At 45.4% G+C, this 10416-nt stretch overlaps 1 protein-coding gene across 1 annotated transcript; it reads right to left on the bottom strand.

Moving 5' to 3' along the window:
• Positions 1-985: 985 nt before the first annotated feature.
• LOC137525760 (uncharacterized) lies at positions 986-6242 on the bottom strand. The gene is made up of 3 exons (XM_068246954.1): positions 5855-6242; positions 5084-5185; positions 986-1857 (listed from the first exon to the last, which is right to left on the bottom strand). Exons 1-3 carry the CDS (start codon positions 6040-6042, stop codon positions 1011-1013), a joined length of 1137 nt encoding a protein of 378 aa, XP_068103055.1. The 5' UTR covers positions 6043-6242; the 3' UTR covers positions 986-1010.
• Between the last annotated feature and the right edge of the window lie 4174 nt (positions 6243-10416).

Here is a 10416-nt window from a genome sequence, read left to right as displayed (position 1 = left end):
GTGACAAGAGGTTATCGAAAGAACACGGCCACTAATTCAATCTTGCACGGAGGGAGTTTCCACCCGCCTTGGGTGACGAAATCAATCCCCTATGGACAATTCTTGCGGCTCCGAAGAAACAACAGCGAGGACTCCAAATACCTTGAACAGGCAGGAGAATTACAGTTACGACTACGGCCCAGTGCACACCGAGCGGTTTTTGGAGCGATCCGCCGGCCGCATCCGCCTCTAAAAACGCTTGTCTAATGTATTGCAATGGGATGGTGCACACCGGCGGTTTGCGGTTTTTGCCAAGCCGCAAACGCGCCTCCTGCTGCGCGTTTGCGGTTTTCGGAAGCGTTTCGTCCTCAATGTAAAGTATAGGAAAACGCAAACGGCTTTAGGAAACGCTACAACAAGCGGTTTGGCCTGCGTTTTCTTGAGGGAGATGTTTTTTTCCAGGTCAAAGTGGACTTCCTGTTTGTGAGCTGTTGGATCTGGGCGAGGCTTTACAGCAAGGAAGATGGCACAGAAGTGGTTTGATACAGAAGCCTTAATCATAAAAATACAAAATATACCAGAAATGTATGATAAAAGTTTACCTGGTTATAAAGAGGTTGGGCGAGGCAATATTTATTGGAGTCGTATAGCCAAAGATTTTCTGCAGAGCACCTGGGATAAACTTTCACCACAGGCCAAAGAAGCAAAAAGTAAGTGTCATGTATTTTTATATAGCATTTGTTATCAATGTCATTTTTTATATTCCTTGCATTACTTTAGGTATTGTAGCCCCTTCCCCTGCACAACATTGGTTTAATGATATATATCATCATTATATCTGTGCTGATTTGTGTGTTCACTTATCATGGCTAGGTGGATGTGTGTGCCTAAATGTAGATGATGCTGGATTCAGTTAGTATATGTTATTGAATATAAGCACAGTATTTGCAGGCATTTTTTTATGATACAGAATTAGATTTTTATTCACATAATGTACAAGTGTTTAGATTAGAAATGGGAGAATCATAAACTTAGGTCCCAAAATATTCAGCTAGTCTGTCTCTAATTTGCAGTGCCGTATAAGATCCACGTAATGTAGCAGCAGCAACAGGTGGTAGTACAGTTGGTGGAATATCTTCTTCCACCTGTACCCCATCTAAGGTTCGGACATAATTGTGCAGTATGCAGGTGGCTTTAATAACTGTTATAGCATATTTAGGCTGCATTTTTATGGCTGTGTGGAAAAGGCGCCACTTACTGTTCAGAATCCCAAAGGCACATTCAACCACCTGCCTTGCTTGTGTGAGGTGGTGGTTGAATCTCATTTTGCTTTCAGTCAAATGTCTTTGAGCATAGGGGCGCATGACATGGTCAGAAAGGGCAAAAGCCTCATCACCCACAAACACACATGGGTAATTTGGTTCTTGTGTGCCAGGCCAGGGTCGTGCTGCAGGCATATTCAAAGTGCCAGCTTGAAGTTTAATTCCAAAGCGACTATGGCGAAATATAGCTGAGTCATGAGAACTACCATAACTACCCACATCCACATATATAAATTTGTATTCTGGATCAGCCACAGCCATTAACACAAGTGAGAAGTATTTTTTGTAATTGTAATAAACACTGCCACTGCGGGCAGGCATGACCACTCTGACATGTTTGCCATCCACTGCTCCTAGGCAGTTAGGAAACCGGTGTTTGTCCCAAAACATCTGAATGTTTGACTCCCACATAGCAGAATCAGGTGTGGGCATAAAGTCTGGCTGAAGCACATTCCAAAGTAAAGTGCAGGTGTCCAAAACCAGATAACGAATAGTACTTCTTCCCATCCTATATTGATAATGCAGTGCTGCATACGATTGTCCTGTAGCCAAGAATCTGTAAATAAAAAAAATATGTTAAATTATGTTTTTTAGTTGCTGTTCTTCGTAGAAGATGGAAGTCGGTACGTGATAGTTATCGGAAAGAGTTGGAAAAACAGTTTCAGGAATCCAAAAGTGGTTCTGGCAGCTCACAACGGGTGAAATACAAATTCACATCCATCTTAGAATTCCTCAGACCACATCATGATTATCCTACGCAGGGGCGGCGCCAGGGGGGTGCTTGGGGGTGCTCGAGCACCCCCTAGAATTGTCCAAGCACCCCCAAAGCACCAGCTGGAGTGAACTGACTTCAGGCGTCTAAAAGACGCCAAGTCAGTTCACACAGCGGCAGCACGGAGCAGCAGGCAGGGCTACGGTAAGATGGCCGCCCGAAGCCCTGTTCTGCAGACTTCGGTCGGCCATTTTCCTGTAGCCCTGCTCTCAGCATGCAAGCAGGAAGTCTCGTCGTGACGTCGGGAAGGAAGAGGATCGTAGGCGCGCGGGCGCTTCGCGCCACAAGGAGGTCGTGCCAGTGGTCGGGAAAGAAGGTCTTCTGGCTGTAGGTGAGTAAATGAGTTTTTCTTTTCTTTTTCAGGTGGTGCTGATTGTGCATATTGGGGTCATTTCTGCTACGGATTGTGCATATTGGGGTCATATCTGCTACGGATTGTGCATATTGGGGTCATATCTGCTCTGGATTGTGCATATTGGGGTCATATCTGCTCTGGATTGTGCATATTGGGGTCATATCTGCTACGGATTGTGCATATTGGGGTCATATCTGCTACGGATTGTGCATATTGGGGTCATATCTGCTACGGATTGTGCATATTGGGGTCATATCTGCTACGGATTGTGCATATTGGGGTCATTTCTGCTACCGATTGTGCATATTGGGGTCAGATCTGCTACCGATTGTGCATATTGGGGTCATATCTGCTACCGATTGTGCATATTGGGGTCATATCTGCTACCAATTGTGCATATTGGGGTCATATCTGCTACCGATTGTGCATATTGGGGTCATATCTGCTGCCGATTGTGCATATTGGGGTCATATCTGCTGCCGATTGTGCATATTGGGGTCATATCTGCTGCCGATTGTGCATATTGGGGTCATTTCTGCTGCCGATTGTGCATATTGGGGTTATTTCTGCTACCGATTGTGCATATTGGGGTTATTTCTGCTACCGATTGTGCATACTGGGGTCATATCTGCTACCGATTGTGCATATTGGGGTCATATCTGCTGCGGATTGTGCATATTGGGGTCATATCTGCTGCGGATTGTGCATATTGGGGTCATATCTGCTGCGGATTGTGCATATTGGGGTCATATCTGCTGCGGATTGTGCATATTGGGGTCATTTCTGCTATGGATTGTGCATATTGGGGTCATTTCTGCTACCGATTGTGCATATTGGTGTCATATCTGCTGCCGATTGTGCATATTGGGGTCATATCTGCTGCCGATTGTGCATATTGGGGTCATATCTGCTACCGATTGTGCATATTGGGGTCATATCTGCTACCGATTGTGCATATTGGGGCCATATCTGCTACCGATTGTGCATACTGGGGCCATATCTGCTACCGATTGTGCATACTGGGGCCATATCTGCTACCGATTGTGCATATTGGGGCCATATCTGCTACTGATTGTGCATATTGGGGTTATTGAACATGTTTTTTATTCAAATCTGCGCACATTACGTCTATTTTCTTGAGAAAACATGCACAATTATGTGAATTTTCTGGGGAAAGGGGCACCAATACTTGGGCCCTCTGTCTTTGCGTTGCACTTTTAAAGGGAACCCGAGGTGAGAATAATATTGAGGCTGCCATATTTATCTCCTTTTAAGTAATACCAGCTGCCTGGCTGCCGTGTTGGTCCTCTGCCTCTAATTCTTTCAACCATAGACCCTAAACAAGCATGCAGCAGGTCAGGGGTTTCTGACAATATTGTCAGAGCTGACAAGATTAGCTGCATGCTTGTTTCTGGTGTAATTCAGTTCACTACTACAGCCAAATAGATCAGCAGGGCTGCCAGGCAACTAGAATTGTTTAAAAGGAAATAAATATGGCAGCCACCATATCACTCTCACCCTGGGTTCACTTTAAATTACAGTTAGCCCCGCCCTCATCCGGTCATGACCACGCCCATTTTTTCGCCGCGGCTCGCAGGTTGTAGCCACACCCATTTTTTGTCAGCTCCCCCGGAAATTGGTCCAGCACCTGCTTAGCACTTCCTAAAAAAAATTCCTGGAGCCGCCACTGATCCTACGTAAGTATAGCGCAAATGTGAGCCTATTGCTATACCATGATTAAATATATGCTTAGTATATCTTTTTATATTTTTATTTTAAGAACTGAAGATAGCTTACCACCAGACCCACCAGAGGAAGATGCAGAAGTGTTGGCACAAACAGACAGTGACCTTGATACACAAGATGTCTGTTCCCAGGACCAAGAGACAGCAACACAGGATGAGAGTGCATCTACTCCACCACAAGACACACAAAACAGGTCCCCATCTACCAGGACACGCACCAATGTGACACATAGAGGGTTCAGGGCATCTACACAAGGAAGGAGAATGGGGAGAGGTATAAGCAGGGCAGAGTATGATGAGAAGCTAATTAGTTCGATAGAAAAGGCGGTTGATCACATGGATAAAAGAGAGGAAGAAGTAGCAAAATTAAAGATCCATGCACACAATATCTTTTAAGTTTAGTGCCTTTTCTGCAAAAAGTTCCTGAAGACAAGCAATGGGCAGCCAGGCTTGCTATCTCAAATGCCCTGGACACTTATTTACAAACTGACAGACTGCCATCAGAAGGTAGTCACCATTTCATTTCTCAACCACGCATGTCTGGCCCTCAACATCACTACCCTCAATACCAACAACAACGTTACCATACTCATCCTATGTATGAGCCACCTACTTACCCTGCTATGCATAGGCCAAACATCCGACATGGTCGCCATGGTCATTTCCCCATGCCACCCCCTGTACGTAATGAGCCACCTCATAGCTATCATACTTCATCATTGTCACATGAAAATCCAGTGTACACTGATTTGAACTTTCAAAACACCTCACAAAGCAGCTCTGACAGTACACCACCATCGTTCAATGCTGATAATACAATGACCGAATTTCTATTCCAACAAGATTGCTAGTAATTTCAGCTAGAGAAAAAAGAATGTTTTATGTTAAAATGTTGATTAATAATGTTTACCTCAATGTTATGAGGAGTCTTTCAGTTGGCGAAATAGCTCTTCTATAATTTGTATCTTTGCGTTTAAGACCATCCCTCAACTTCTCCAACAGTGTATCAAAACTGTGAAACGAGAACGATAGGTTGACAATGTAAATTGCAGTTGGTATGGCAATCTTGATTTCAATTTCAAAATTGATGCGATTATATATTCATACATGTGGATGTCTGCCATTTTCAAACAAATACTTTGTTGTAAAAAATAAAGCGGCATTGTTACTTTAGAAAGGTGTGAGAAATAAACCATTGCACCATATAAGGTTTTCATTACTGTGTCTAACATGTTGAATACTGCATGATCAATTGACATCAAACACCTCCTTTCAGCATGCTAATATAAGTGAAAAACAACTTCTAGGGAGGTGTATGTTGCTGGTTTAAATATACCTGTTACTCAACTGTCCTCAACATTTTCTTGACTGCAGTAGTGTCTGATTAACACAACTCTAACAATAATAGACTGTGCCTTGACTATGACCACCTGAATGGCAAGCTTCTTCAGGGGCTGTTGCGACAATGATCCCAAATACTCAATTAGCAGGAATATCAGGCACCTGGTTTAATGTAAACACCACAAGAAATGTAGAGATCTATGTTTAGGCAGCATTTTGTAACATGATGTGATGCAAAACTAAGTTTGCTATGAAGCATACAACACATTTCAAGGTATATATTATACATATATTCTTAACACAGATTGTTAGATATGTACATAACATGATGAACATTTACCTGGCAATAGACATCCGGGTGTAGCCAAAAAATTTCTCAGGATGACGCCTCAAATCACTGTAGAGAATCCAAAACTGCCCCTTCCTATGCCGCACCTGCAGCATAGGATGGACCCAGAATCTCCGGGCCCTTGGTCTGCCCCTTATATATGCTGCTACAGCAAATAACAAAATCAGATCAGGATACATTCTCAGCAAACCAACCACTCTACTCTCCAAAAACCTCTCTAGATACTCCTCAACAAACCCACAAGACTGTGAAGGGAAACACCCTTTTTATATTGTTCAATTGACCTTAATTACTGCTTGATTACTTAACTCAGAACACATACATCATCAATATAACACTTTTCACCCTTTGTTTAAGCTATTTCAACCACTTTAAAGTAAAAAACGCAAAACGCAAACGCTAACCGAACGCAACACTTATTTTACAAAACGCTAGCGTTTTCTCTCTAAACGCGAGAAAAAACGCTACAAAAACCGCTAGCGTTTTGCCGATCTGCTAGCGGTTTTGGTGTGCACTGGGCCTACAATTTAGAGGCTATGACCCTTTACTACTTGAGCAAGCGAAAGATAGAGCTTTTAAGAGACCCAGGAGCGAGCTAATTAGGAGAAGACGCCAATATGGGACCCCTAGGAACCAGTCGGGCACCAACACCAGACAGGTGTTTGCATTCGAATATTCGCCAATGGCGAATGCTATCAAAGACATTATCCGTAAAAATTGGCACGTCTTACAAGGAGATCCACTCCTCACCGACGTCACTTCAATGCCCCCTTTAGTAACCTTTAGGAGAGCCCCAACTTTAGGCGATGTGCTGACCAGCAGTGAATATAAGGGATCGCAATCAGCCAACTGGCTGAATACCCTTAAACAGCCAGGCAACTATCGTTGCGGCACATGTGGCATCTGCAACCAGATCCTTAAACACGGATCGCAGACTCTGGGAGGTATACCGGTCAGGATCAAGGACGTTCTGTCATGTAGATCTAAATTTGTAGTCTATTGTCTTCTATGCCCCTGTAAGAGATTTTATATTGGCCAAACCACCAGAGAATTGCAGATCAGGATTAAGGAACACTTTCGCTCACTAAAGTCTAAGGACAAACATACGAGGTTGATAGAGCACATGGCCCAGTGCCACAATAGAGATCCTGACTGTTTGAGATTCTTTGCTTTAGAAACCATATCTTTTACAACTAGAGGTGGTGACAGAGAACGCACCCTGCTACAGCATGAGGCCAGATGGATCATACGAACCAATGCCCTTGGACCGCTTGGGTTCAATGATAAAAATGAGTTAGCCTGCTTCTTGGAGAAGTAATCTTTCAGTGATCTCTGTGTCCCCTGCCCACGCCCACCTCTTTACCTGCTTTAACAGGATGTATGTGAGATTGTATACCTGCATCCTTTGGGATGTCTAGGTTCCTGGGTCGCTGGGTCCTCTGCCTCCACAGGCTTTCAGCTGACTCTTTTCACCCTGCATTCTCTCCTTTTTTGGGGACCGTTCTGGGCCTTATTACGTATCCTGCGCTCCTCACATATGTATTCCTCTCCCTTTCTCCCTGCCTCCTTCTGGCTCTTTCGCATGTCTTCTCCTCGCCCCCCCCCACCTTCCCCCCCTATCCCCCCCTCTTTTGTATTTCCACCTCATTAACACCTTTCCCTCCCCTCCCTCTCTTCCTTTAGCTTAAACTTCAGTTGGTTTTTATGTGCAGCTGTATTGGAGTGGGGTCTTCGCGCGCCGGTGCCTCTGACCGTCCTGTGACTGCCCGTGCTCTTCTGCCTTTACGCTTCTAATACAGTAAGTTTATCTTTGCACGCTTGGACGCTACGTTTGTACGCCTCCGTGCTTTGTTTACATTGCGGCACCTGAGCTGGGCTCTCATTGGTACGGTGGGTGGCGCCGCTGCGCAGGTCCTCCATTGCCTAGTTACAAGGACGCACTCCGTCCTCTTCGCGGAGGAGGTGGGCGTCATTGGTTGCTCTAGAAACCGGGGGCGTGGCAGGCTGACGTAGGCGGAAGTGCCGCCGTTACGTGGGTATGTAACCCACGCTGATGCGGCCCGCCCCCAACTCTCCCCATTGCGGTGAACAAGCGCCAGCGGCGCGAAACGGACGTCCGCAGGGGGACATAGACCTGGCGCCCACCTTTCCGCTTTGCATCCGACCTTGCTGACTGTAAGTGCTTCTGCTTTTATTGATTGAATAAATAACCCGAATTGCAGTGCTGGCTCTATCTCATCTCTCTCCTCCACACAAGTTTGCCTGCTGCTATATAGCCCGTGCACGCGTTTTCCAAGGGAATTACATTGCCACAGTCCAATGCCAGGAGTCGAGTCCAGTCCCCTGCTGTAGTCTTGAGAGTGCTGGAGTCTCATCTTTGCTACCTTCCACCAACCTTAAACTTATCATGCCTAAACTTATCACGCCTAAACTTATCACACCTCAACTTATCATGCCTAAACTGAGTTTAGGCGTGATAAAGGGCTTTTCACCAGCGTGCTAACTGTTAGGGGCCGTGTCCACTCTCGCGGTAACGGCCGCGAATCCGCAGTTTCCCCGCAGGCAAATTGGGCAGGGAAACTCTGCCATAGGGGATAACTGCGCCGCCGGCCGAAGCGCTTGCAGTAGCGATTCGGCCGGAACCCCCTACAGAATTCGCGGCGGAGGCTGCGGTTCCCATAGCCGTGCATGGCACGGCTCAAGGGATTCGCCTGCGATCCCGCCCACCCGCTCAGTGCCGGCGTGCGTCTACGAGACGCACGCCGCACTAGTGGAAACGAGCCCTCAGCACCGCTTTATGAATCAGGCCCTATGTGTCTCCAGTACAGGGCTTCAGGCACCATCTTTCCGTAGCCCTGCTCTCTACCTGTCAGCGCGGGACTTTCACAGCGTCTGGCTGCAGGCAGGAGGATCATTGGGGGAGCTGCGCGCCGGAAGAAGAGTTTTCTGCAGGTGAGTAAATGCTTTTTTTTTTTTTTACAGGTGTACATTATTTTGTAGTGAAACGCTGCCCACATTACAATTATATTCTGATGAAACACTGCTGCATTACGATTATTTTCTGGTGAAAGATTGCCATATTACGATTATTTTCTGGCAAAACATTTCTGCATTTCGATTATTTTCTGGTGAAAGATTGCCGCGTTACAACTATTTTATGGGGAAACATTGCCACTTTACGATTATTTTATGGTGAAACATTGCGCGATTACAATTATTTTCATGGGGGGGGGGGGGATGGGTTGTGGCACAGGTTTTCTTGCCTCGAGTGACAAAATGGCTAGAGGCGCCCCTGGAAAAAAAAGAAGATTGGAGGCCACCACATAAATGGGGACTACAGAGCAGCATACTGCACCACCAAAAGCCCAAACCATTTACAAACCTCCTTTAGGGCCCGTTCACACTAGGGGCGTTTTCCGTCTTTTTTCAAGCGCTGGCGATTTTCAAAATCGCCCACAAAGCGCTTCTGCAATGATTCCGTATGAGAGTTCATAGCTGAGAGGTTCGTTTCCGATCCACTCAGCAAAGCGTTGCCTGTACCATTTTTGAGGCGTTTTTGCTATAATGGAAGGTATAGGAAAAACACAAAGCACTCAAAAAATTCGCTTGGTGCAGCAATTGCGTGAGCGTTTTTAAGAATAAATACATTGTATTTATTCTTTTCCGGGTCAAAGAGTTCACTTCCTGACTCGTGTCAGGGAGTGAATTACAAAACCGCTCTGAAAAAGCGCTTCGAAAAGTGCTTTTTACAAAAAGTGAAGCGCCAGGAGGGGGGAAAAAACAGCGAACAAAAACGCTTGCAGGTGTGTATGGGGCCTTAGGGGGAGGTTCGTTTAATATAATTATTTAACATAAGAGCACCCAGGCGCTCAGTTTCCTATACTTACTGATTGGAGATATGTTCTATCCCCCTTTGCATCAAACCATGCCCTGCAGCCTCACAGTAGAACCATTACTATATACCCATGTATGCACACAAAACTTTTCAAGCAGAGGCAGAACAGTTTTTTTGTGAAAGCCCCACCATAGTTTCAGTCACACCGTCAACACTCCTTTTGCCAGACACACCATTAGGAATGAGTGAAGAATCTGCATGATCAAATCACTTCCTTCCATCGCGTTTCTGCCATACAAGCATTTGGAGTGGAGTTTGGCAAGGCAATAATTTAGAGACTGGAAATAGTTTAGCACCTTACAGCCACTTGCATTGTAGATAAATACATGTATATCTATAGAAATCTATGCAGCAGGTGAAAAGGAGGACCATTAGAAGAGAAAGACCAGCAGTCAGCAGTGAGTGTAGACGTCCTGCATGTACCTAGGGATGTAAACACACATGGCTACGCCCAACAGTCGCGCACTGCCCACTCCGGGGACAGCTGTCACTCCATGCAAATCTGCTCCGCTTTCCCATCCGCACTTTCCACACATGGCGCGCTGAAGCCTGGCTTTCACAATACCGGTCTTACCTAGGAAAAAAAATCAGATTAATTGTAACTTATATTTTTGCTATTTCGATGTCTAACGCTGGGTAGCTCCTAGCGGTATATATA

Source organism: Hyperolius riggenbachi, chromosome 7 (genome assembly GCF_040937935.1).
Source record: "Hyperolius riggenbachi isolate aHypRig1 chromosome 7, aHypRig1.pri, whole genome shotgun sequence".
Taxonomy (NCBI): Eukaryota; Metazoa; Chordata; class Amphibia; order Anura; family Hyperoliidae; genus Hyperolius; species Hyperolius riggenbachi.
Note: the sequence above shows the minus strand (reverse complement) of the source record. Positions and strands in the feature narration are given on the sequence as shown.

Coding starts and splice junctions, on each gene's coding strand:
- LOC137525760 (XM_068246954.1), bottom strand. CDS start 6,042: ATGTATCCTGATCTGATTTTGTTATTTGCTGTAGCAGCATATATAAGG. Junction 5,186..5,854: donor ACCCGGATGTCTATTGCCAG/GTAAATGTTCAT, acceptor CTCGTTTCACAG/TTTTGATACACTGTTGGAGA. Junction 1,858..5,083: donor AGACTCCTCATAACATTGAG/GTAAACATTATT, acceptor TTTTATTTACAG/ATTCTTGGCTACAGGACAAT.